Source organism: Sinocyclocheilus anshuiensis, unplaced genomic scaffold (assembly GCF_001515605.1).
Source record: "Sinocyclocheilus anshuiensis isolate Anshui unplaced genomic scaffold, SAMN03320099.WGS_v1.1 scaffold1658, whole genome shotgun sequence".
Classification (NCBI taxonomy): domain Eukaryota; kingdom Metazoa; phylum Chordata; class Actinopteri; order Cypriniformes; family Cyprinidae; genus Sinocyclocheilus; species Sinocyclocheilus anshuiensis.
The window spans coordinates 378,024-405,457 of record NW_015547302.1 but is presented as its reverse complement, the minus strand read 5'-3'; the positions used below and the strand labels follow the sequence as shown (position 1 = coordinate 405,457).

Here is a 27,434-nt window from a genome sequence, read left to right as displayed (position 1 = left end):
GCTAACATATGAATCATTACCTGCGTTCTGTAATTCATTTCCGTAATTCATTCTACATCCTTAATTATTGCCTCTTTCTCAAGTATTATGTAAATACATATGCATATCTCTTTATTTATACAGTTCTATATAGAGTAAATGATGCACAAATCTGTACATAAATCTACTGTTCCAGATTCATACACATTATTTATTGTTAAGTTTTTACTATGTAAATGTTTTTATTTATTTATTTTTATTTTTTTCTGTGCTCATGTCAGATGTGTATGTATGCATGTATGTATGTACCAGGAGCACCTTAAAAAACCACAACAAATTCCTCGTGTGTTTGCACACCTGGCGAATAAAGCTAATTCTGATTCTGATTCTGATTCTTTTCTCTTACTAAGGCTAATTTCATAGCTAGCATTTTAAGTATCCTAAATACACACAAATGAATAATAATACATTTTAAACACATTTTCTGTGAAAAATCTCGTGAAAACCTTGATTTTTTTTTCTCTCTCCCTCTCTTTGTATTCTTCACGTATCACGTCTCAAGTTCTTCAGTAACACTGTTGTCTTCTTGGTAACCTAGTGCACAAACTTTTGAAAGAACTTTATTAATGGCAAATATTTGGTTAAAATGCGTGAAAATGATGCCATAGCTGAGTCATCAGTGTTTATTTGAGTAAAAATATGACAAATTTTTATGTAATAAAAGTTAAAATATTTTGTTTATTTTACTTCTTGATGAGGTCATCATGGTTCTAAAAAGTCTACATCTGAGACAAGAAAGTCCACTGACAAATGAAAAGTAGCAATTAATTAATGAATTGATGTTGAAATCTGTTTGTATCATTTAATTAAAACAAAGAATAACTCCTGGGACATAAAGGTAACTGTTTAAATTCCATTGATACTGTTTCAGTTAACTTTCAGATTTGTGTGAAAGTCATGCTCTGTGTACTCTGTTAAGTTACTCTGAACTTATCGTATATATATGTGTGTGTGTGTGTGTGTATTTATATGTTCAGAGGATACCTGAACTGCAGAACAAGGGTTTGACATTAGAGGAATGGCTGCCTTCCGCCTGGATCACTGACACCATGCCACGGAGATGCCCCTTCACCCCACAGATGGGCGATGAGGTAAAAAACACATTCCTCAGTACAACATAATTAAAATGTGAAATATTATTATTTATATGGTATGTGGAGACATGCTTATAACATTAAGCTGCTTATTATGTATGCAAACAGGTATATTATTTTCGCCAAGGCCATGAAGCTTATGTGGAGATGGCCAAAAAAAACAAGATCTTCAGTATAAATCCTAAAAAACAGCCCTGGCAGAAGTTAGAGCTCAGGGTAAGTCTTCAATAAAATGAACTTTAACCTCACAGTATTTTTATACACATCATAAAACATAAAGAAAATGGTTTGTGATGGTGTGCCTACAGGAGCAGGAGCTGTTGAAGATAGTGGGCATTAAGTATGAGGTCGGTTTGCCTACTCTGTGCTGTCTGAAGCTGGCCTTCCTGGACCCAGATACTGGTAAACTGACAGGCGGCTCTTTCTCCATGAAGTGAGTACAGTCTGCATGAGTTACAGTGACTTATTCACAGTGATCTTTGCTGAGTGGCTTTTGACCTGTGACTCGCATTTCTATTGTTGTCTTAGATACCACGACATGCCTGATGTCATCGACTTCCTTGTACTTCGGCAGCAGTTTGATAATGCAAGACAGAGGAACTGGATGATAGGTTAGTGTGTGAATTGAGTACGTTTTTGCACAGATGTTTATTTTTACTGGTTTAAATGGGTCAATGACACACAGGGATGTTCGAGATGATGAAAAAAGAAGTCTTTATAAAATCTAGTTCAAAATGCATGTGCTAAATATTTAAAAATGTCATCTTTGTGTTCATCTTGGTTTATTCATGTTGTAAAAAAACTAAAATCTACAAAAAATTTCTTTAATGACTAAAAATGTCAAAGTATTTGAATATTTTCCTTAGACCTTGAACAGATGTACACTCTCCTTTTGACCTGAAATAACCTTGCTATTTCATAAAATAAAAAAAAAAAACCCTTACTGACTTTGACACAGTCACAAGGGGTCACAGGGGTTTTTCTGTGATATTTCCTGTTTTATGTTTTTTTTTTTGTTACATGTCATCAGAATGGCATGTTGGTTATGTCTATGATTTTGTGAACAATACTACTACTAATACTACTCTGTGATGACACTGCTGTGAAAGAGATTTTTTATCTCAGAGAGGCTATTCTGGTTAAATAAAGGTTAAATAAAAAAATATATATTTTTTTTAATTTATGAAATGTATTTTTGTGAAGGAAAAAAAAAATATCTATGTATCTTTCTGAACTGTTATATATATCAGGGGTTTTCAACCTTTTAGGACATGCGCCCCCCCAAGTTAGTCAGATTGCCCCCTAGTGGATGGCTAAAGATTTGTTAACTCATATTCATAAATTCTCAAGGGAACGTCTCTGAATTAACTGATGCTCGCGCCCCCCTTGACAGGTGCTGGCACGCCCCACAGGTTAAAAACCCCTTATATATATATGTGTGTGTGTGTGTGTGTGTGTGTGTGTGTGTGTGCATTTATTTTGTTTTTTTAAACAGTTAAAAAAAAATTTTTTAAGTTATTTAACGGTTACAAATTTTAATACATTTTTTTATTTTAATAGTAGAGATATTCAAGTAATTGTCTGTATGTATTGTATTTGTAATGTGTTTTTTTAAAACTTAATTTGTTGCTTTCTGTTAATGACTGCTTGTTCCTGATACAGAGTTGATGAGCATGCGTAATTGTGTCTGATTTGAGATGGATCTATTTTGTCAGGTGATCGTTTCCGGGCAGTGATAGACGATGCCTGGTGGTTTGGTACGATTGAGAGTCAGGAGCCTTACCAGGCCGAATATCCAGACTCTCTGTTCCAGTGCTACAATGTCTGGTCAGTTCTCTTACACATGTTATAGAGTAATTCAATTACTGTTACATTGTGTCCTAACCAGGCTTGAAGCCATGAGACCACAATCAGTACACCCTATTATATCGACCGATATATTGCCAAGGCCGATAAAGTGACGTGATGACCCATACTTGGAATTAGTGCTCTGCATTTAACCCATCCAAAGTGCACACACACAGCAGTGAACACACACACCGTGAACACACACCCGGATCAGTGTCAGAGAGGTGTCAGTGCCATTTATGCTGCGGCGCCCGGGGAGCAGTTGGGGGTTCGGTGCCTTGCTCAAGGGCACCTCAGTCGTGGTATTGAAGGAGGGAGAGAGCGCTGTACATTCACTCCCCCCACCCACAATCCCTGCCGGTATGAGACTCGAACCCGTAACCTTTGGGTTACGAGTCCGAATCTCTAACCATTAGGCCACGACTTCCCTTATATACGTATGAATATATGTATGAATAAACAGAACTGAAGTATTTCGTGTTGAAAAAGATGTTTTTGGAATTTCCTTGTCTGAAATAAAGCTTTTCTTATTTTCAGTGATGACTATTACAGTGCCAATCCTTTCGATACACCGATAGTTGATGCTTTTTTGAATATATCTCTGGCTATCGTCCATACATGGTGTCATAGTTTGCTCAACCCGAGTATTTCACACGTATAGTGTAAGCACATAAATCGTGAGCTTTGGCTTTATATCACATGCGATGTACTCGTACGGTGTGAGTTGGTACCTTGCTGAAATCGCGCAGAAATTGCACAGTGCCCGGCCTAATACGGATAGAAGTCTGTCTAAGATTCAGATAGAACTGTTAAACAAAGGAATTAAATGGCATACAAAAAAATATTATAACTATTGTTTTTATATTATTAGTATTACAAAGGCAAACATTATAATACTTTCTCGTTAACCAGCATTCAGCAAATACTCATTTATATAATTTAAACAAACCTTTGAATGTCTAATAAACATTTAGGGTGTGTTCACACTTGTCATGTTTGGTTCGATTAAAATGAACCCTGCTGCAATTGTTCTGTTAGTGCAGTTCGTTTGAGTAAGCGTGAACGCTGCCATCCGAACCCTGGTGCGCACCAAACAAGCGGACCGAGACTGCTAAAAAGATGGGTCTCAGTCTGCTTCCAAACGAATTCTGGTGCGGTTCGAATGAAATATGAACACAACACGGACCAAAAACTGCTAAACGAACCAAAAACAGGAAGTAATGACAAGATGCGACGCTATGCGACATGATTTGACGACGTGGAACGAGCGGTGTGTCCAAAACAAAATGAGCAGAGGGCAAACGTGGAAAAACAAGGAGGTAAAGTGCCATTTTTGAGCTCTCCATGAGTTCGCAGGTGGTGAAAATAAAATCATAAGTACACGCAGCAATGAGCGCGCTTAGTCCAGAAGACGGCATTAGGTGTGTTCTACTCAAAGTGGCGCTGCAGATCGATCGGTGAATGGATGATGAGACACCGATCGGTCTGTGCAGCGCCGCTTTAAGTCAAACACAGCTTTTGTTTGGGGTGTTTGGTGAGTTCCGTCACGAAATATACGTCATTCAACCCGACCAATCAGGTTATGAACGTATCACTATGCCTTTAGGTTCGGTATCTTTAGGTTTGCTGTCAAACGGTCTGTGCAGCGCCGCTTTAAGTCAAACACAGCTTTTGTTTGGGGTGTTTGGTGAGTTCCGTCACGAAATATACGTCATTCAACCCGACCAATCAGGTTATGAACGTATCACTATGCCTTTAGGTTCGGTATCTTTAGGTTTGCTGTCAAAAATGCCAGTGTGAACGCTCAGCGGACCAGGACCAAATGTATCGTTTTCCTTTTTGGTCCGGACCAAACGAACCAAGAGAACCGAACTACAAGTGTGAACGCACCCTTAATTTCACAAACCTTGCAGACTTAGTCGAATCCAGCTGTGAGATCTTGTGAAGTGTGCATTTCTATCCTGTATGATCGCATGTACTCTGTGTGACGGTCAGTCCGTGCGAATTGAATAAATCGACAAACTTTAAACTTGTGATTTCAAACTATGCTGCGCTTTATCCATTTTGCCCACTGTCATATTCATGTCATTTTCACTGTGTGCTGTATGTAAAATTAGTGTTACCTTGGCTTTATTAAAAAAAAAAAAAGATTCCCACACAAACTTCCCCCTGTTGGTTACAGTGTTTGTTCCTTTTATTGATATATTTTTAAATATTTCTTTATTTGTGAAAAGTATTGTAATAGGATTACAGAATCAAGTTGTCATCTAAAGTATGTTTATTTTACACATTTATTTTTCAGGGTTTTCACAGGTCTTTAAAAAGTCTTAAATTTAGCTGTACCAAATTTAAGGCCATAAAAAGTCTTAAATGGTACAAGAAAGTCTTAATTATGATTTCAAGTGGTCTTAAATTTGGGGACAGAAAGACAAGAATTGAGATAGAGCTAATTGCTCCATAACTTCACCCCCTCTTCGACTAAATTTAAGACTAAACATGGTTTATTTGGAGGTTTAGAAACTACAGTGAGCTTAGTGTGGTGTTGCACACATTTTTTGTGTGTGTAATAGTAGATGACAATATTGACAGCTTTGTGTTATTGTGTGATGCAGCTGGGATAATGGAGATACAGAAAAGATGAGCCCATGGGACATGGAGGAGATTCCCAATGAAGGTATGACGTATCACAATTACTACAGCTGTCATTAGAATAAAATAACTTTGATTTGTCCATTTAATTAATATCTATATATATATATATATTTTTTTTTCTTTTTTTTTGTTGCTTTGAACACAGTTAATTTAAACTTGCTTTAATTTGCCTAGAAATAAATATATAGAGATTATATGTGTAATTTCACAATTCTGCCAAAGCTTGCAAATTAATGTACTTTTTTCTAGCTGCTCTTCAGTTTTTTAAAAGAATTTAATATTTTACTTATAAAAAAGATCTAATAAAAGCAAGGATGCATTAAATTTATCTAAAGTGACTTTCACATTTTTACATAAAGACTTTTACATTGTTACAGAAAAATCAGTTTCAATAAATGCTACTCTTTTTAACTTTCTATTTATCAAAGAATCCTGAAAAATTTATGTATTTTACAATATTACTGTATGTTTGATCAAATAAATGCAGTCTTGTTGAGCATAAGAGGCTTCTTTCAAAACTTTTAGAAATCTTACTGATCCCAAACTTTTATATGAATTATGACTTGTATATTTCACCTGGATCAATTAAAAATTTCAGGTAAAAATATTTCCCCCCCCATCATTTTTAAATGTAAGATTGTTTTGGGTGTGTATTGAACCACCTGTGCTGATACAACTAGATCTTACTGTTGTAAGATCACATTAGATAAATGCATTAACTGTGGTAAATTGAATGATGTTAAACATATTTAATTAATCTCATAGCACATTCATTTTCACAGCACAAGCACATAAGCACATGTTGAGAAATATAACTCGGCTCTGATTTCATATAGGGTATCACACTCCCAATATTTTAAAATATTTTCAGTTCTAATAAAAGACCTTGAGTGCAGTTCCTTAGGTGATTGGCTTTGTGACCTTTGGTTTTTTGTATTTTATTTTTTACATTTTCATTAAATCATAATTGAGCATGTTTATTGAGCAAACTTTTCCTATTTGGAACTGTTGCCAGGTGCCCAAAATGTTACTGAATTCAGGTTGTTACTGTCCTTGTGGTGACATTAGGCAAAACCAGACGCACACACACACACACAAACATGGTAGCCGCAATCATGGCAACCATCAGATTGAGAGTATTAACTGTTCATATGTCCAGCTGGCATTGTTTAAATAACCAATCCAAACTGAGTTGTGATTGTCTGCCTCTTGTTTTCCTCCATCTCATTTTCTCCGTCTGTCTGCAGCAGCATTTCCTGACGAGTTAGGTCTCAGTGTGCCTCTAACTGAGGAGGAGCAGAAGGCATTATTGTGCAAGCCCCTAGAAGGAGAGTGGGGCTCACGCACACGCGACGAAGAGTGTGAACGCATCATCAGAGGCATCGACCAGCTTTGCACTTTGGGTATGACGTTTTCATTTAGTATTACATGATAGCTCATTTTTATTACTATGGTTGTGTCCAAAACGGATGGAATATAACAGTAGTTCTTTCTCTCCTTCAGATGTGGCTGTACCATTTGAACTGCCAGTGGACTTGCAGGCATATCCAACGTATTGCACCGTAGTTGCTTACGTCACAGATCTGAGCACCATCCGACAAAGACTACAGAACCGTTTCTATAGGTCAGCACAAACTCTGAATGGACATGACAGTCAAATACCTACGTATATAAACTCTTGATATATTCCAAAAATTAGTGTGTACTTCTAAAGTAGATCATATCAAATTATATGTGCATCTGTTATTTGCTTGCCTTTGTCAGGCGAATGTCGTCATTGATGTGGGAGGTACGCTACATCGAACACAACGCTCAAACCTTCAATGAACCAGGCGCATTCATTGTTAAAACTGCCAAATTCGTATCTGACCTCATGCTACAATTTATCAAGTAAGTTAATCACAGATAAAAATTACAAATAAAACCAAACCAGTGGTGTTGAATTGGGATGCACAATATATCAATAGCAAATGGATTATCAGTCATTATCATTTAAATTTATCTGTATTGTCCAATATTGTATAGTCAGTAACGCATGTTCATTTTCTGTATTTTTACTTTTATATTGCTTTTGCAATCATGTAATGCTCACTTAAAGTTAATATTTAAAAAACACTAATGATTTAACACTCTTAAATTTAATAGCAAATCTCAAAATTAATATCCATTATTGACATTGTTATAATGCTGTGATGCAGAAATTCACTTGTAGCATTTAAATTAAATTAAACCGTTTTGTTTAATCGATTTTAGTTTTTTTTATTATAGTGTTTTGTTTTTTATTCATTTAGACAAAATAGTATACATTTTAATATGTCCATATATTAGTTAATGGAAAAACATGAAATTGATTATTGCCGGTGCATCAGTGCATCCCTAGCTTTTAGCCATACATTGGGCTGCTTTTCAACTGCCTGTCTATACGTCTGTGTTCTTTAGGGACCAAAGCTGTACAGATATTATTCCACTGTATAACAGTATGAAGAAAAACACTTTCTCAGATTCAAGCGATGTAAGTGCCATTGAAACACACACTCGTAAACCACTCATATGTGAAATAGATTTAATACATTACTACTGTGCCTTTAACACTGTTCTTTTGCTGCCCTGCAAGCACTTGGAATTCATGAAATGTAAATGTGCATATTTTTATGTCAGTACTTAACATGACTTGATTGACACCTTTTTCCCAACTTAGGATGAAGACGAGGATGAAGAGCATGAGGCACCTTGTACATCTAGCCGCAATAAGAAGGTAACTTTAACTGATATTATACAATTTTAACAGGGCCAGAGAGATAAGATTTGATTATACATAGAGATTGTTTACATCTGGTAATCATGACTAACTGAGAGTGTGTTTCCATTTCAGAGGCGGCAGCGGCAGCCTATCCTGAGGAGTCTGCGCAGTAAACCATCATCAGACCCTCAGAGCTGGAAGGGGCGCTGCAGAGAGCTGCTGGAGCTCATCTTTCAGTGTGAAGATTCAGAGCCTTTTAGACAACCTGTGGATCTGGAGGAGTATCCGGTAACACACAGACACATGTAGAAAACACATACACACAAAACTCTAGTTCATACCTATAGCTACAGGTGGGAATTATGAGGGATGCCATAGTCTCAGCCTCAGACCGCTTGGTGTTTGTTGACATACCAATATTTATAACGTTTGGACAAGCAAAAATTCAAAAACTCATGAAAAAGTATACATTTTCCGCTAATTTGTTCAGGGAATTTTTTTTTCAACTACACATATACACAGCGCATTTACACACACACTGCAGAAATATTTTTAAATAGCACTTTTGCTTGTTTTCCAGTAAAAATACCTAAACTTGCTTGAAGCAAGATAAATTAATAAAAAAGATGATTGGCAATTTTTTTTTAAATCGTATTCCAGAAAAAAATAACAATTGGTCAACTGGGTAGGAAAAATAAATGTAAGATATATTCTCTTTCTCTTATTATCATGATTTTATATACACTACCATTTAAAGGTTTGGGGTCAGTAAGAATTTTTTTTTTTTTTATTCAACAAGGATATATTAAATTGATCAAAAGTGATAGTAAAGACATTTATAATGTTTCAAAAGATTTCTGTTTTAAACAAAAGCTGTTCTTGCTGTCGGTTCTTGTTCTAAATTCATTTTCTATTCATCAAAGTATCCTGAAAAAATTTTTTATTATGGTTTCCGCAAAAATAACAAGCAGCACAACTGTTTTGCAGCCTTGATAATAATAAAAAAAAATGTTTCTTAAGCACCAAATCAGCATATTAGAATGATTTCTGAAGGATCATGTGACACTGAAGACTGGAGTAATGGCTGCTGAACATTTAGCTTTGTCATCACAGGAATAAATTACATTTTAAAATATTTCAAAAATGGAAAGCAGTTATTTTAAATTGTAATAATATTTCACAATATCACTTATTTTTACCAAATAAATGCAGCTTTGGTGAGCATAAGAGACCCCAACATTTTTTGAACAGTAGTGTCAAATAAATACATCTTGTTTAAAGGATGTTTAGGTAATTTGTACTGGAAAACAAAACAAAAATACTGATTAAGAAAATAATTTTTTGCAGTGCACTGTCTGCTTATATGCCCTGTTCATCAAAAATACCTCTCTCAGGACTACTTGGACATTGTGGACACTCCTATGGACTTTGGGACTGTCTTGAACCACCTGTTAGAAGGAGAGTATGACACTCCCATGGATCTTTGTAAAGATGTACGTCTCATCTTCAGCAACTCCAAAGCCTATACACCCAGCAAAAAGTCCAGGGTATGAAATCAATGAGCAATTATTATCCTTTCATTTTCAAAACAGACAGTAATGCTATAGCCAAACCAGTTCATCTAGTTTATTTTAATACATGTGCATTTTTGTGTATGCAGATCTATAGCATGAGTCTGCGATTGTCCGCTCTGTTTGAAGAGCATATCAGTTCGATCCTGACCGATTTTAAAGCTGCTCAAAGTCTGCACAGTGAGCGATTCACCCGTCAGCGGCTGCACACAGAGCGTTTGACCAGACAGTCTGTGAAGAGGAGGAAGAGCTCTTCACCTTCAAGCTCCGCCTCTAGGTACAAACAGCATCTGATTGGTCATTGCAAAATATTATGTTCTAGAATTAGTCACTGTTTCTAAACGTTGCATATACATTTTCTTCTTTTCTGATTTGTAGTCCAGAAAGGAAGCGGCGGGTTTCGTCTCGTGCTCCTCCTCGATCGAACAATGCAGCTCCGCCCACTCCCGCTGGACCCTCCCGGGCTCCTTCTTTACGGCAAACACATCCACAAATCAACAGCAGGGCTGAGCCTCCTGTTGTCCCTGGTCGGACACGTAGCTCGGCCCGCTTTGGAACACAGCTCACAGACGCACCTTCTACACAGTCAGCTCCTCCCCCTCCACCCACCCACAGTAAGACAGCAGAGCCCTCCTCTAGAGTCCTGCGCACCCAGAACTCTCACTCCATTGGTGTCTCCAGGGAAACCGAGAGTTCTGCAGTTCCCCACACAAATGAGGGTGGGGCCAGAGAGTCTCGTAGGAAACTTCGGACACCTGTAAAACTCACACCAGGTCAGTAACAGATGATTAAACTAAGCATTAGTTGAAATCAATCACCTTTTTTCTGCTCATTAAAACTTTTTCCTAAATTGATTTAAAACTTTCTTTTGCATTGATTTTGTGGCGAATCTGTGTAATTTTGCTGATTTCAGCAGTAAATATTGTTAAAATTGCTGAAAATACTTCTGCAAATGACATTTTTTTCCTGAAACTTTTTTTTTTCATTTTCTGCAGTGATTTGGGCGAAGATCATTGAATAGTAAAATGTGTTAAACTGAACTTAAAGTACTTCTGCATATTTCAGTTTTTTTTTTCCTGAAATTTACTTCTGCAGATTTAAACGTTTCTAATGACTGTAACTTTTTTTGTTTTGATTTCAAATTTTTTTATATATTTTTTTCTGCACTAATGTTGGGGAAAATGTGTAGATTTTTCTAGACGTGGTAAAACATTTTAAACTGAACTGAGAATACTTCTTTGGATTTAAATGTTCTGACATGATTAAAAGGGGTTATATGATGCGATTTCAATTTTTCCTTTGTGTACATAGAAAAAGTCTTAGATCTTTGAGTTCAGCTCATGAAAAATGGGGGCAAAAACGAAAGTGTTGCGTTTATAATTTTGTTCAGTGTGTATGTATATATATATATATATATATATATATATATATAATTTTTTTAATTTTCTGCACTGATGTTGGGAAAATCGCTAGAATTTTGCAGATTGTTACACGCTTAATCATAGCTTAAAGCAAAATAAAATTAGAATTAGAATTTAATAAACAAACATGATGTGATGTGTAGAATGTTGTGAATGACAGCCGTGTGAAGTGGAAATCCATGGATCTTTCCATGTGTCATGTGTTTAATTGCCAGGGAACGCACATGCTGATTAAAAAAATTGAAATATATTGTTAGCCATGTTGGAAAAAAGCATCTGTTGCATGAATATATGAATGTTTGATCTGTACTTATATTCTTATTCTCTCTTAGGTCTAGTCGAGCACGACTCTTCTCCTCAAAACAGTTTGCATTTGAATGGTCATAGCCAAGTGACTCTGGGAGTGGTACGAAGAGGTCGGGGCCGACCGAAATTAGACACACAAATACAAACGCCAGTAGTGGTACCGTCGCCCCCACTATCCCAGTCCTCTGGAAAAAAGAGAGGGAGGAAAAGCAAGAAAGAGCTGGAGTCCCTACGAAGAAGCTCCTCCCACGAGGAGGAGCTTCATCTGTCTACTGGTGATGAGGGCGGGGCTTCTTCTACAGCCCAGGACAGTAGTCTTTCAGATTCAGGGGTAGTGACTCCAGAGTGTTCGAAACCACGAGGTAGACCACGAGTCATAAGGACGCCGGATACCCCAGCTCCTTCAAGCCCCAAAGCTCTCAGAAGGAGCAGTCGGCGTGGCAACGAAGAAACCACGCCCCGTACGCCAGGCCCCGCCCTGGGGGAGGAGCCTGACATTTATATGGGAGAGGATGGGAGCTCGAAAGGGCAGATGAGAACGCGTAACCAGGGCCGAAGGACAGCTTTCTATAACGAAGAAGACTCTGAAGAAGATCAAAGACAGCTTTTGTTTGAGGATGCCTCGATTACTTTCGGCACGTCAAGCAAAGGGAGAGTCCGCAAGCTCACCGAGAAGGCCAAAGCCAACCTTATTGGCTGGTAACAATGCCAACTTTGCATGTCCTATGCGACACAACCCCTTATCCTCGCCCCACTGGAGAGGGGAAACCATTCCTGCTGCTATCAGACTCATGATTATCTGAATCTTTCATTCGGACTTTCTAAATATATTCTCACGGTTTGAATCTTTGACTCTTTTGGTGACTTCAAGAGTCACAGCCGCTTGAAATCCCCTGATAAAATCACCCCTTGAAATCACCTGATACATTTTTTTCCACAGAAAAATCACAAATGCAGTTAAATACTGATTTTCATATGCACTATTTGAATGCCAGTGAAGAAAGGGACTTATACAGTCTTATGAATCCAAATACCCGATTTCATCTTTCAAGAAAGCACTTATTTGAGGATGTTCGAGTGTGTGTGAGTGTGAAATAACTTGAGCTTTTACTCTGTCTTGTTTCTTTAAACTGTTAATTTTATGCATTGTTTTTACACGGTTGTTGCTAAGGGCGACAAATCAAACACTTGTTCAGAAAAATCTATTTTTAACAGATCATTGTGTAAGTGGCTGTAAAGCAGTAGTGGAGTGCAGAGAAGGACCTCATAAATCGCGTGTTGTCTTTTTAACGTCTTTCTCTGCAAGTCAAGATCAGTGGCAGTGGTAATTCACGCCATGTTTTTATATAATTAGCAATACCTTGTGCCTTTTCATACATTCAATACATTTTGGCTCCTTTGTACTCCCCAAGTTATGAGAGAAAGTGTGTTTGATGCTTTTGCGCATTGATTTATCCAGTACAAACGTGTGTTGTTGATCTGTTGCTGGGATAGAGATTAGTGAGCAGCATATCTACCCATGACCACTGTGTGTGTATGTGTGCACGCGCATGTGTTGAGTTCATGCAGTTGTTGAGGTGTGTAATGATAGTGACATCATCACTCCATGCCTGTTTTATCAGGCTCCCAAAATGCACTGTGATCCCTAACTAGAACCAAGACTTATAAATACGATGGCCACAAAAAAGTGTTTGGACACTTAAACCAGTTTTAATGTGTGAATGTCATTGCATTAGAGAATGAAATATCAAACCAGGTGGCTTTTGCAAACAAATGATGGTGGAGATTTTCTCAGAACTAACTTCACTTTCCGTGGCAGTTTTTGAAAATATGGCTGATCATTTTAGATATCAATTTGAAAATTAATTATGTGACTTATTATATTAATGATGACTAATTAATCATTTAGAATTATTATTAATGTTTTTTTTTAATCTCAAAATTAATGCAAGTGAATGCAAAACATTTTCAAAGTTTAACTGATTTTAACATGACTGTCGTCAAACAAGCAGCATTTTCATTTGGGGCTTTTTCTTATGTTCATTTGAGTAAAAATACAGTAAAAACAGAAATATTGTAAAATGTTATTAAAATAACTGTTTTCTATTTGAATATATATTTAAAAATACATTTATTCCTGTGATGGCAAAGCTGAATTTCAGCAACCATTAATCCAGTCTGTAGTGTCAGATTATCCTTCAGAAATCATTGAAATATGCTGATTGGTGTTCAAGAAACATTTCTTCTTATTATTAATTGTTGATAACTGTTGTGCTGCTTAATATTTTTGTGGAAACTGTAATACAGTTTTCAAATTTCTGGATTTTTTGATGAATAGAAAGTTCAAATAAACAGCATTTATTTGAAATGGAAATCTTCTGTAACTGTAAATTTCTTTGCTGTCACTTTTGATCCATTTACTGAACAGAAATATTCATTTATTTAAAAAAAAATACTGACCCAAAACCTTTTAAAAATAGTGTACAATTGATTGTAACTACTTTGATTCATTTATTAAAAACTCATATGCTTAAATAAATGTTTGATTAATTTTTAATCAAGTGGCAGAAAGGTGATTTTTTTTTTTCTATTATTATTATTTATTTATTTATTTTTTGGGAGGGATATTCCCCTTAAGTTTACGCAGGTGTCCTAGCAGAGCAACCACAGTAGTTCATCGCATTAAACAACCAGAAAGTATCCAAATAATTTATTTTCATTTGGAACGATAAACCAAATTTTTGTCAAATATTTTGCTTTCTTCTAAAGTGCCTCTTAGTTTTTGATATTTTGATATTTAATGCAATGACATTCATATATTTTAAGGCATTTCTCATGTATTCAAATACTTTTGATGCCACTGTTTGATGCTCCTCCAAACCATTTTTGACAGTTATTATGTGTGTGTAGCTAAGTTCATTGCCCCACTGTCTCAACACTGTACCTGTAGATTCATGTAGCTCGGTGAGCAGGACTCTTTCTCTGTATTAGCTAAACTCATTCAATTACTGTGGAACTGCTTATTTCATTAGCAGAGAGGACTTTGTTTTTGCCCAATCACGTTGAAACACTGTGTTTGATATTTCCCGTTCTGATGCATTGATTCGGCTTAAGTAGAAACCGCAGGGCAGCGAATCACACAAGAGGCAGTGTGCATGTCGTATTCTGTGTTTTGAATGTGCCTTGACTTTTTGTGTGTATGTACGTGTCTGTGATGTAAAACTGAAGAATTAAGGTATTGTATCCCACCTTGAAGTCCGGACTCAGCATAGTCTCTTTTATAAGAGAGCTGGATTACATTCAGTCTGGTTTGTCGCCATGTGATTTTGTCGGTTCTTGCGTACTTTTCAGCAGTTGTGGTCTGGGTCATCCATTACAATAGAGCTAATCCAGCCCATAGCTTTAAAACTGGTTTGATGAACCAAAGCCTTTGAATGAGACTCTCGAGTGTATGTGATGTCCATTTCTGTGTGTGTTTATGTACAAGACCCATGTTTTATTGAGCTGGCGTTTATAATCTGTTGCTACATGAAAACTATTATATCTGACTCGCGACCCCTCTATTGCCACCATACTACACAGGAAGTGACATCTCACGATTCACGAACTGATTGACAGGTTTTAGAGTAGAGATCAAAGATGGATGCATGTTAGTATATTCTCCGGTCTTTTAAATCTGAAGGTACAGTCATGTTTGTGGGGTCAGGGTCTTTTTTTCCCCTCTCCGGTCTTATATCCTCAGACTGAGAGGTCTTTCTATGTTAGTTTGTATACTTTTATATAAAGGAAAAAGTGTAAATAAAGACGTTAAATAGAATGTATGTGTAGGGTGTACTGCTGTCACATTAGTTCATACTGATATTTGAAGGAAATAAACATTTGTGTTTCCACATAGTCTTGTTCTTCCATTCTTTAACATAGTTGTGCTTTCATTTCACTCATGGGAAACCTGGACATATCAGGGAAAACAAAAATTGTGATTTCCAATAGTAGCAGAAATAAAATCTTTAACATTACGGGCATTTCTGTTGCAAATTTAAAACTTAACTAAACTCTACAATGTTTCTTTAGCTAGAGAAAGCTAGTAAATTTTGCTTATAATTGCAAGGATTGTTACCTTACATGCATCAGATTGATATCAATATGAACATGCATCATATTGATAATAATATACTAAAAGTAACTATGAGGGTCAAGATAACATTTAAAATCATTAAATGGTCGATGATAAACCATTTCATGGAGATCAGCGCCCTCTTTCGTACATTAGTTGGAATTGCACATGCAATAAACCACTAGTTTTATTATATACATAAACATTATATATATATATATATATACATACAGTATATATATACACTGTATATATATCCATATGAAAAGGTATAGGAAATATATATAGGAAAATGTACCACAAGCCCAATTATATACATAAAAAAAATTATATATATATATATATATATATATATATAATTAAACAAATAGTATAATAAAACAATATAAATATGAGGTATCAAATATTAATGCATATAAAGTGTATGTGGAAAAAGAACAGGCTCCCTTTAGCTGTCTTCATTTCAAAATTGTTTTTATAATGTGCTGACATATATTTATATGACTATTACTGGTGTTTTTATATTAAATATATTAATATTATATAAATGTATGTTGTATTAAAGACGTTTTCTCAATTACTAATACACTTTCCCCGAAACACATTTCTCAAAACTATCACCACAGAATAGTAATTAACGTTACTAAATCAACTGTACAAACCAGAAGTATGAATGTGAGGGATGTAGTACTGCAGTACTGCATGAGCACATGGTGTAAAACTACAAACAGTGTTTATAGTTTAGAAAAAGAAAAAAAGTTTTTTTTTTTTGTTTATGATTTAGGATATTTGGCTTATAAAAGGGGAAATAGTGTCTAGCACCTAAGAAAAAAAAACCTGTAACAGAAATATAGTAAACATGCGCACGCGGCATCCGTTCCTGACGTGGCGGCGCGAGACGCGTACACACCTCGTCTCGTGGGCCGCCGCTATTGGACGCGCACTGTCTAATAATGCTCAACTTAGAGGCGCAGGTGTCAAACCGAAACCACCCGCATGTAAATATCATATTCGGTTTTCAAGGCAATGCTTACACAACGCATCACAAACTAAGAGTTTCGCTGAGATCGTCCTGTTATCAAGTAAAAAATAGTCTCACTGACGATAGTGAATTCTGTGTTTATTTATTGAAGTTCCTGCATAAGGTAAGACACATGCAATTTGTTCAATAAATATTGAAGAATAAATATAGGCTAGTGTCCAAAAATGTTATATATTTTATTTCTTTCAACTTTTAAAAATACAACAGTAACAGTAAAAGTTACAACAGTAGGCTAACAATGTGCTGATGTGAAATCTCTGTCATATTGAATGTACAGGCAATGATGCCTCAAATCACGTTAGGTGTGATCATGCAGCTGACGCTCCTGCTGTCAGCTCTACCTGCGCAGTATCTCATCTCCAAATGGACAAGCGGCACGGCGACACAACGACACATCGCCACTCAGAGGTAAACACGTGTGTGTGTGTGTGTGTGTGTCACACTAGGGGACTATTTAAAATGAAGAAGGTGTTTAAAAAACTGCATTGTATCCTCTCTTATACACTACAACTGAGAAGTTGGGGTCAGTATTTATTTATTTATTTAAATACTTTTATTCAGCAAGGATGCATTAAGTTAATCAAAAGTAACAATAATTTCATTTCTTTTTAACTTTCAGTTCATCAAAGAATCCTGTAAAAATGTAGCCTATCATGATTTACACAAAATATTAATCAACATAGCTGTTTTAGACTTTGATAGTAATAGCTAGATAATGTTTTTTGAGCAGCAAATCGTCATATTCAGGGCCGGATTTACGCATAGGCATTCTAGGCACGTGCCTATGTTCGCTTGTCCAGGTGGGCCCAAACACAATGAAGAGATATATAATATTTTTGTTATAGCCTAGGCCTACTATGGGCTATCTACAACAGTAAAAGAACCAAAACCCCAGAAGACATTGAGCAAATAAATATAACAAACAATAGGGTAAAAATGACAAACTATTTCCATGTCTTCCACCTTTTTTATGTAGGCTACGGAAATCACGCTTTCTTTCTCCCAGTCTCTCTCACAGACGCACACACGCGGAGACGCAAACAAAAACTTCTTGTCAGCGCTGCCCCGCGAATTTATCAGTAAAATTGTTTCGCAGCTGAAAAGCTACATGACATTTCTCAGTTGCAAGGTTCTTGAAGCAGTTAAACTTAAAGATCCTCTATTAGTAGAGGCTGCTGCTGAACGCTGCTGAGATACAAACAGACCTCAAGCCTCCGTTATTAGCTCTAAAATTACGTTTTGGAATTTGCAACGGAAGGTTTGGGATGAGGTGCGTAAAACACACGAGATTTAGGACGGAAACATGTCAAATGTCTTGAAACAAATCATCTGAACAGTCTTGATGTGTGGTTGTGACTCCAGGCCGTTAAAATTATTAGAGAAATAATGCACTCCCGAAGTGGTTATGTGGCCACGTCGCGCGCCTATTATTGGAATGGTCTTTCTCAGTTCTCAAACAAATGAAGAACTACATTCGATTTTTATTGACTGAACGCAAGCGCTTATTGCGATAGAAAACACTGTAACGGTTTGCACTGATTAAGAAATGTTTTTGTTTGCTTGGGTGGTAATATTAGGCCTAACATATTAATAGGGAAGGGGGGCCCAAAAATTAGTTTTGCCTGTCACGAAAAGAGGTAAATCCGGCCCTGGTCATATTAGAATGATTTCTGAAGGATCATGTGACACTAAAGACTGGAGAAATTACTGCTGAAAATTCAGCTTTGGCATCACAGTAATTACTTACATTTTAAAATGTTTTAAAATGGAAACCATTTATTTTAAACTGTAGTCCACAGTATTACTGTTTTACAGTATTTTAAATGCAGCATTGGTGAGCATAAAGACATCTGTCAAAAACATCAAAAAATCTTCTGACCCCACACTTTTGAACGGTAGTGTACATTCATAAAATGTTTGCCTAAAATCTTAATTTTTATTTAAAAAATTCTTAGACACTGTATTTCAGGTTCGGTGGTTAGGCATTTTTAATCAGCTTCTTTAGCACTCTGGTACTGTGCTTCTCAATTAGGAAGTTTAATATAAAGAAATATTTCCAACAGAAAAACAAAAAAAAGTTAAACATGTGACACTGTATGGTGCTGTTGTCACTGCTTGAAATATTCCATTACATCTTTCGTATTCAGAATCCTCGACTCATGGGACTCCATAAGAAAATCCTACTTGAACACAGCTGCTTGGGTTGACTGGCTAAATGCCTGGATTCCCAAACTACCGTAAGTCTAATGCTAATTATCTTTTTAAATGAATTCTTATTTACTCCGATGCTGAAGTGGGATGTCATGTCATGTTACAGGACCTTCGCAGAGGAAGAGGAGTATCAAACTCTGGAAGAAGCGCTTGCAATTGAGTTGATGATGCATGACAATGAGCATGGGTACTTTGCAGGTAATTTGTCTGAATTATCTCAAATGAAAGCAGTCATTTAGATAGTGTATATATTTATATAATCTGGCATTAAAACTTACTTTGTTTTTATCTGGGATATGAATGTGTATTATGTGTAAAAATACAAGCAACCGAACATGACAGATTATTGTTGTTCAGTGTCAAAGGAGGTGCGAAGCCCCAGGCCGGCATACGTGCTGCACCGTGTAGGTCAAGTTGTGATGACACAGAATAATATGGTGGGGGTGATTGTAGGATGGGATGCAGAACTCAGAGCCCCACCAGAGTGGATCAAGAGAATGAAATACTCAGAGGTTTGTAAAGTACATAAAAACTATTTTAATTTAAATGAAATAAAAATAAAGGTTCCAAAAGTGGATTTTCAAAGTGATAAGCCATTGAAGAACCAATTTTGGGTTCCCCAAAAAACCTTTCAGTGATCAGTTCTTAAAAGAACTTTTCTTAGTGTGAAAAGCATTTAAATAAACTAAAGAACCACTATAAAGAACTGAGTCTGAGTCCACCTTTGGTCCGAGTCCTTGTCTTTAGCCAATTGAGTTTGAGTGGAAGACGTTTATTAATGTCTTTATCTTAATTTTATGTTGTTACTTATTTTTTTATCTTTCACGTTATACATGACGTGGAATAATCTGTACTCTGAAAAAGTTCTGTGTCCAAAATGCCCAAGTACAAGTCAGAGTCCTAGTCCACCGGAGTGGAGTCCAAGTCTGAATCTGAGTCCAGGTCCAAGTACCCCAACTCTATTTTGTGCATTCAAAAGGTGGATGTTAAAGGTTCTTCACAGAACCATCAATGCCAATAAAGAACCTTTAATTTTAAGAGTGTAAATGATGACCTGACAATAAACCTGAAACCACAGAAATATAACAGCAGTCCATTAAAAAGGTGTATTTGTGTGTAGCTGGAGAGAGCCAAGGACACTCCTCATTACAGAATTATGTTCAGTGGACCCGATTCCTCATCAATACTGATTGGATACATTCCCCAGTATAATATCAAGCTCTTTCAAGGCTTTCAGGTACAGAGAAATCTTTTACCTTTATTTCCTTCTTATAACTTTTGTGTTTTCTTGGTAGTTTCTTAAGGTTGTTTAGATTCCATCTTAATCAGTATCTGTGTCTGTCTTGTGCTACAGCCGGACATTCCTACTCTACAGCACTATTTTTCACACTTCGATGGGGAAAAGTTTGTGATGGAGGAATGGTTGCAAGAAATCTATCCTGACGACTGAAGGAGTGTAAACCTGAGTGGTTTTAAAAACACTTTGAAATGCTTGAGAACACAGACATGATGTCTGCTACCCTTCATTGACAGTATTGATTCTTTTAAAGCAATTGAAAAACACAAAGACAAAAGGAAGCAAGACAATTTGAGAGAGATATCTTGTTTACATACCCCATATAAATATAGACTGAGTAATTTCAGTTATTAAACTTAGTCTTGTGGAATATATGTAAATATATGTTAAGCGGCTTTCTCAGGGCAGAACTAAAAAAAAACACAAAAAGCAATTTTTAGTATTCCTTTTTTATATTCTTAAAATGATGAATGACTTGCAGACTTTGCAAGGGATAAAGTTATGAAGAAAATTGACTGTGATGTTAAAGGTCAATTATAGATTAAATGAAATGTTTCAAAATGCCCTTAGGTCAAAATACACACGTTGATCTGACTCAGATGGGTTCCAGAAAATGAATTACTTTAACTTTCTGTTAATACCATATAGCATATTTATTTACATGCGAAAAATAGAAGGATTTGTTGTTTAAAACAGTATTGAGAATGTGGTAAACAGTGTTCAAAGTAAAGCCATTGATACAAACGTATTCTTATTAAAGTTTAATTTATTTGAAATAGGCCTACTTGAAATGTTGTGTTTTTCCTTCTTAAAAGTCATCATTCTATGTGCCATTCCCATAATGCATTGGGAACCGCCGAGTACACGTTGGTCCTCCAAAAACACATAATAGGCTTGTTTGAGATGAGCAAAATCTAATGCTAAAACGGCTTGCCATACTCCGCGAGATGCATGCCGGTTAGAAAAGTGTCCTTACGTCCGACTTGCTCTGATGTCATGCTGACGTGTGCCAAAAAGCTCTCGTGACGGCGAGGCGGCTGTGTCGGATTGTGCAGTCGAGCGCAGTTGCTCTCCACCGACTGCGCTGATCAAAAGCATGATGGGAAACGACTGACTGATGACACAGCTCAATGCTCATTGGTTCAGACAACCGTGATGCTGCGGTTCTCTTCTAAAATATTTAATTTTTTTTATCTGATTTCATGTAATTATGTATTTCAATTATGCATGAATGTTCCCAAACACGATGACAGTGCGATCTCTGTGTGAGATAATGTGATTGTTGTCATATTTCTATAAAAATATAAAATACATGTTTGTATTAAAGTAAAAATGGATGATAAATACACCTTTCGTATAGAATTAAATAGCAAGCACTTTGAGTGTCTTGTTCATCATATTTATTTTCATATAAAAGCAACAGAACTGAAATTATATCATGTTTATTAGCAACACAGCATGTAAGTGTGAATAACCCGATATCCGCCTTTGATCTTGTTGGTATCTGCTCCACTTCGAGAGGTCAGAACTGTCCGTCTTGACTGCGCTTATTTCACTCCTCCCCTCAATGCAGCCGCCTACTCTCGCCTTCATTTCAGGCTAGGCAAGGCGCATCTAAAACAAGCCCATTCATACAAAAATCTGACATGTTTAAGTGAATGAACATGTCACAGGAAGATGAGATCTAGGTCATCGTCACGTGTTCGGCACATGCAGGTATGTGGCGTGTTTTTTTCCTTCGAGCATGAGGTTTTTTTGGAGTGATGAACCACAAATAGCAGTCATGAAAATAGTGTGGTAGTCGTTATGGTCGTGTGTTGTTTTCAAACTCTTATTAAAATGTTCATTAACAGCAGGTGGTTGTCAATATCAATAGTATGTTCCTGCACAACCGGAGGCTGCAGTTTCAGGACAAACTCATAGTAAAGGTTCACCAAGGGCCTTAATTAGGAATAACATTAACAATATCTTTTAACTATGCTGCAAATTATTGCATCTGTATCTTAAATGTATCAATTTCCTCAAAATAACTGTTTTTGCACCATGGTTTGCCTATAGGGTGTACTCAACGGGAAGCCCTCTAAGTGGTCTGATAAGCTAACCTCCTCCCGAGTGCCTGTCTACCTCGACAGTGAGGAACAACTGTCCTGTTTGCCGATCTGAGAGGAGTGCTGCATAGGACACCAACACAACTGAGCTTCACAGATGAAGTGCAGAGGTATGCCGGACCATGTAATGTGTTTGTGAGTGTCCTGCTCCTGCACTTACAAAATCTACTGTATAAACTGCATGCTGGTGCTACTCGTGTATGGACCAATGTATAATGGCTTGCTGTTCAGTAGTGCTATAATAGTATACTTAAATTAACTGTTTTTTCATAGGCCATCATATATGCCCTGGCTGTCCTCCGGAATTTCTCATTGCAGGAGGCTGAGCAGGTCTTCCTTTCTGGTCCGGATTATCATTACAGGTCAGAGTAGAATATGAATAATTTTTGCACAATACCCAGTGCACCTCTTGTTACTGATATTTCTGTTAACCCAACAGTGAATATCTTTAACAACATGTACAAACATTACTACAAACTAAACCACCAGGGTCCCAGAAATGCGGTCCTGAAACTGCAGCCTCCGGTTGTGCAGGAACACCCTTCTCGTCAATATTTCGCTTTGCTTCTGTGGAGATCTCGCCATAAAATGTTCGTCCAATGATAGGATGTCCTACCTGCCTGTCAACCTATGTATCTCTGCTCAGCCAATAGCGAGAGTTTGGGGCGTGGCTACAGTAGCAGGTTGAGCCAAAGGGTGTTCAGTCGGTTATAGTGCGGTCATTAGCAAGTGCAACAAATTTTGAAACCTTACCACAATACACATTGTTAGAAAAGAAGTAAACAGAGTAAAACACGTGTAAACATTGGCAGTGGTTTTACAAGATGGAGGAATTTGATGGAATGTTTGGGTGTCAGCCGGTAGAGGAGCTTGCAGAGTTTCTTCTCGACAGGTAAGCTAAACTTCACGTTAAAAGTATTCCTAATATGTTGGACCTTTTATTGAATGTAGCCTACTTATACCTTTTGAGACATATCTTCACTTTTATAGACCTGTTAGAGCTGTGTTTGTGATGTCTGATCTGGGGAAGGCATGAAGCGTGAAAGTGTTTGCAATGTTGTTTATTTTTGTAGTTCCGTTAGATGACTCTAGTAGCGCAGAAACTGCATATTTGTAGGCGTCGTTGGGCTTTTCGTTTCACTCAAGCCTATCGTCTATTCAGGGATGCTTTTAGTCATGATTATGATCCTTGTTTTGTGACTGTGTTTTTGGTCTTTTACTGCCCATTGTGGGGTTTTATTGATTGCTTGCTGTCCTTTAGGCAAAAATAATCAAGTTTACTTAGACATCCAGTTTGACGGCCTGTTTCTTAGCTTAATCCAAATCAGACCTGAGACCTGGGGCCTGTACCATGATGGTGGCTGAACAAACTCAGGGTTACAGGATTAGTTTTGAGTTGACAAAACCAAACCAGTCCAATCTGGCTTTTTTGGTACCATGAAGCTGATCATCAACTTTCTCTGTCAACTCAGGCTTGATCCTGAGTTAATGAAGCACGTGCACATGAAAGAGTGACATCAGTAATGAACAGCCAATCACATGCCTTGAAACTGTGATTCACTTCTGGCAAGAGAGCCAGTGCAATTCACTACCAAAGATTAAAATATTCAACAATATGAAGAATCTAAACACATATACAAGATGAAAAGATCTATCCATGAAAAAGGAAAACTTAAAGAAAACATGTAAAAGTTAGTTTATAGAGTTGATAACATTTATAGGTATAAAAACACTTAAATCTAAGCTCATATGTAGTCATGTTTAAAGCTATTGATTCTAAAACTTATTTATATTGCATATTATCTATGTTTATATAAATTTAAAATAAACTAAGCTAGCTTGTGTAATGGATTAAGGGTATAATAATTATATAATTATAAAAAATAATCATCTCTAAAAATCAGACAATATTATCTTTAAAAATGTTTTACTATGTAGCGTCCTTTAATTTGGAGTAACTTGGGGAGTGGCTTTATTGCGTCAGAGATGCGTCACTTTGCTTGAAGCTGATTGGTCAAATTTGGGTTTGAGATCTCTAAACCAGAACATAACCTGCCCCAGAGCAGGTTAGCGTGGAGCGTAAGTTACTAAGGCAATGAATGCTGCTAAAAGCCAAGCCACTTTCATGGTACCTAAAACCCAGGATTGGTGCAAACTAAACCGAAATTTACCTGGCTAGCCAGCTAATCCATCTTCATGGTACTGGCCCCTGACTGTATCTTTATGTTCCCTTCGCGCTATTATTGTTTACAATCTGCAGGCTCTTCTCTCTATACAGTCCTCTTTGCTTTTAGCTTATTTCCTCATCTATCAAGAAAAGTTAATAGTTACTGTGTCAAACCCTACAGTGTTTTTCCTATCACTTCCTCCTAATAGATTTTCACAAAGCCTAAATGAATCTGTTTGTAGGTCATGCAAGAATTGACATCTATTACCAGGGCAGGTGGTAAACACTCACCTTTATATATTAAAGGAGGCAGGGTATGAATGTCTTGTTTAGTACCATGAAGCTAGATCATCTGACAAAGCAAGTATAAGAGAATATAAAGATGGGTAGAGCATCACAGAAACAAGTAGCTTATTTCACACTATTTTACTTTCCCCCCGAAATCCAGTGCAAGTTTAACTTTAAAGACAAATCATGTTAGAGGCAGTGAGTAAGATCTTTCTAGTTATCTAGCACATGTGTAACCCATATGCTGTTGTCAGAAATGAATGTGTGCAAGTCAAGACACATTCATGCAACAATATACAGTACATGTATTCCCTATTCAAACACAGGCTCATCTAACACATTCGTTAAACTTTGAGAATTTAGCCTTGATTTCTATCAATGTTTGGAACAAATTTTAGCATTATCTTTTGAGTTTCACACAGTGCTATTCAATATATTCTGGAATTTGGAGATTTTATTAAGTTAAAACACCAGTAGGAACAAGTGGTATCTTTATTTTTAGGCCCTGTTGTGAATATCTATGGTGCTCACTTAACAGGACTATGTGTTTACAGGTTAAAACAGCAAATAAATGAAATAACATGTACTATGATTATTGCTAAACAGAAACTTTAACTCATTTCCTCCTGTTGCTGTCCTTCGGTCGCAATTCAAAGGCCACAAATACACGTGAAGAGGTAGAGACTAATGTAACCCCAGTCTTCTGATGTAGTGTTGGAGGAGAGTCAGTCACTTCATGCTGGCCGCTGGTCCACTCTCGTGATTCCTCCTCACGTACAAGCAGCGGCCGTCCCAGAGCTTGTCCCAGAATGCAACATGCCTCGCTGGCTTTTAGCCGGGCATTGTCCACAGCTTCCAAACATACTCGCCGTCTGCAGAATAGATCATAAAAATGTTTTGACATTCTTTCAAACAGGCTTATTAATTAATTTCATGTAACAAAGCTATGTTCAGGCAAACAGTGGAGGTTTATATGAGGACTGACATTGTTCAAGCATTGTTTACCTTAACAAATTCAGACTTTCAGCGCTGTGACTGTAGTAAGGGTCACCAACACACACGCTTTTGTCGAGTTTTTCAATCAAAACTGAGCGTGCTTGTTGCATCTTCTCAAAGTCTGAAAACACCACAAGCACCTGCACAGACAAAATGGATAATTAAAGAGCAAATATATTATAAAATGTCAAATAGGACGCATGCAACAACTATCCATCGTACCTCAGCTCGCATGTGGAAGAGCTCTTCCTCTCTTTGTAAATGCTTGGTCACAGTGATGTTTTCTTCCTGTTTGGAAAGAAACTATTAGTATTGTTTGTTCTTTCTTTCTTTAGAAATACACAGATTTTAATTATTTAGCACCTTGACATCATGCTGTCTCGCAGTCTGTAGTATGTACTCCAGTCTTCGTGTAACGCTGTTAGTCTGGTTCTGTTCATTCACAAACTGGTCCAGCTGGGGCTCAACACTTCGCTGTGCAACTGGCTATTGGACTTTCTGACTGGAAGACCTCAGGCAGTACGGGTCGGCAGCAACACATCCAGCACCATCACACTGAACACTGGGGCCCCCCAAGGATGTGTGCTGAACCCCCTCCTCTTTACTCTGCTGACCCACGACTGCACACCGTCACACAACTCCAACCTCCTTATTAAGTTTGCGGATGACACGACTGTAGTGGGTCTCATTAGCAACAGAGATGAGACAAACTACAGGAGCGAGGTGAGCCGCCTGGCCAGGTGGTGCAGTGACAACAATCTGTGTGTATGTGCTGTACATGTGGAAGAATTGACAATAAAGCAGACTTGACTTGACTTGACTTAGTCACGTCGTTAACATGTTCTTTACTGTTTTTGACGCTGATGGTAACGGTGGCGCGGTCCGGAGGACACGATAACTCCGCACAGCCCGTCATCTGAACCACTCTTGCGTTGCTTTGAGTGTGTAAGGGTGCTTGCTTGCGGCCCCGGTTAAACACCGATTCGTTTTCGTCTCGGTAAACATCACCAGCACTCGGTGAAACTGCAGCAAAGACACGGGACGGGCTGTGCGCCATGCTTGTTGGTAAACCAACGTGGCGCTATGGCAACGTGTCCAGTGCATGGCGGGAAATGTCGTCGTCGTAGTGTTACGTGACTACAGCAGTATCTGAAATACCACATGGTGGCAGGAACGTACTTCAGCCTGTACGTTTCAAATAGTTAAAATCGGTCCAAAGGGGATTACATTTGAATATTTACACACATCTACATACAGATTTAATAGATTTTTTCCCCAAATTACACTGACTACTCTGAGACATACAGCCCTATAATATCCGCGATACGGAAAACACAGACTGGTTCCTAGAATCCAGTCATAAAAACGGAATTCCTATAGCCTAACGCGGACGGAATATGCCACATTTTGGACGAATAAATCAAAAGTAGGTCAGTATACTTGAATCAAAACGCGATATGGACTAGTGTCTATGAATAGTAAGCCGCGAAAAGACAATATATGAATCCTGCACGTTCTGCGTGTCTGTGGAAATCAGGTG

The 27,434-nt window shown here is 37.2% G+C and overlaps 3 protein-coding genes and 1 long non-coding RNA gene across 5 annotated transcripts in view; 3 read left to right on the top strand and 1 right to left on the bottom strand.

Annotated features, from left to right (window-relative positions):
- phip (PHIP subunit of CUL4-Ring ligase complex) overlaps positions 1–13,533 on the top strand; it is a 37,896-nt gene extending 24,363 nt beyond the window's left edge. Inside the window, exons 24-39 of one of the 2 annotated variants that reach the window (XM_016503806.1) lie at positions 1,017–1,130; positions 1,242–1,349; positions 1,442–1,566; positions 1,662–1,744; positions 2,849–2,960; positions 5,594–5,655; positions 6,884–7,036; positions 7,137–7,257; positions 7,398–7,523; positions 8,073–8,145; positions 8,332–8,388; positions 8,506–8,661; positions 9,768–9,920; positions 10,034–10,221; positions 10,323–10,717; positions 11,698–13,533. In XM_016503806.1, coding sequence (XP_016359292.1) covers positions 1,017–1,130; positions 1,242–1,349; positions 1,442–1,566; positions 1,662–1,744; positions 2,849–2,960; positions 5,594–5,655; positions 6,884–7,036; positions 7,137–7,257; positions 7,398–7,523; positions 8,073–8,145; positions 8,332–8,388; positions 8,506–8,661; positions 9,768–9,920; positions 10,034–10,221; positions 10,323–10,717; positions 11,698–12,374 — 2,703 coding nt within the window. In that variant the 3' untranslated portion in view covers positions 12,375–13,533. Of the gene's footprint in view, positions 1–1,016; positions 1,131–1,241; positions 1,350–1,441; positions 1,567–1,661; positions 1,745–2,848; positions 2,961–5,593; positions 5,656–6,880; positions 7,037–7,136; positions 7,258–7,397; positions 7,524–8,072; positions 8,146–8,331; positions 8,389–8,505; positions 8,662–9,767; positions 9,921–10,033; positions 10,222–10,322; positions 10,718–11,697 lie in introns of both variants that reach the window. The other variant, XM_016503805.1, reaches the window with a different exon arrangement.
- A 3,150-nt stretch (positions 13,534–16,683) lies between these two features.
- On the top strand, positions 16,684–21,111 carry LOC107701706 (uncharacterized). Its single transcript, XM_016503772.1, has 7 exons — positions 16,684–16,930; positions 17,105–17,235; positions 18,975–19,064; positions 19,145–19,236; positions 19,396–19,550; positions 20,159–20,275; positions 20,393–21,111. The coding sequence occupies exons 1-7, from the start codon at positions 16,739–16,741 to the stop codon at positions 20,486–20,488; spliced, it is 873 nt and encodes a 290-aa protein (XP_016359258.1). The 5' UTR covers positions 16,684–16,738; the 3' UTR covers positions 20,489–21,111.
- Positions 21,112–22,412: 1,301 nt separating this feature from the next.
- The window catches only part of LOC107701705 (uncharacterized), a 10,856-nt gene continuing 5,834 nt past the window's right edge, over positions 22,413–27,434 (top strand). The window contains exons 1-2 of the long non-coding RNA XR_001635676.1: positions 22,413–22,805; positions 24,993–24,996. This is a non-coding gene — a long non-coding RNA (uncharacterized LOC107701705). The remainder of the gene's footprint in view (positions 22,806–24,992; positions 24,997–27,434) is intronic.
- On the bottom strand, positions 24,521–27,016 carry LOC107701704 (interleukin-1 receptor-associated kinase 1-binding protein 1 homolog). Its single transcript, XM_016503771.1, has 5 exons — positions 26,716–27,016; positions 26,258–26,315; positions 26,117–26,182; positions 25,904–26,034; positions 24,521–25,770 (listed from the first exon to the last, which is right to left on the bottom strand). The coding sequence occupies exons 1-5, from the start codon at positions 26,949–26,951 to the stop codon at positions 25,515–25,517; spliced, it is 747 nt and encodes a 248-aa protein (XP_016359257.1). The 5' UTR covers positions 26,952–27,016; the 3' UTR covers positions 24,521–25,514.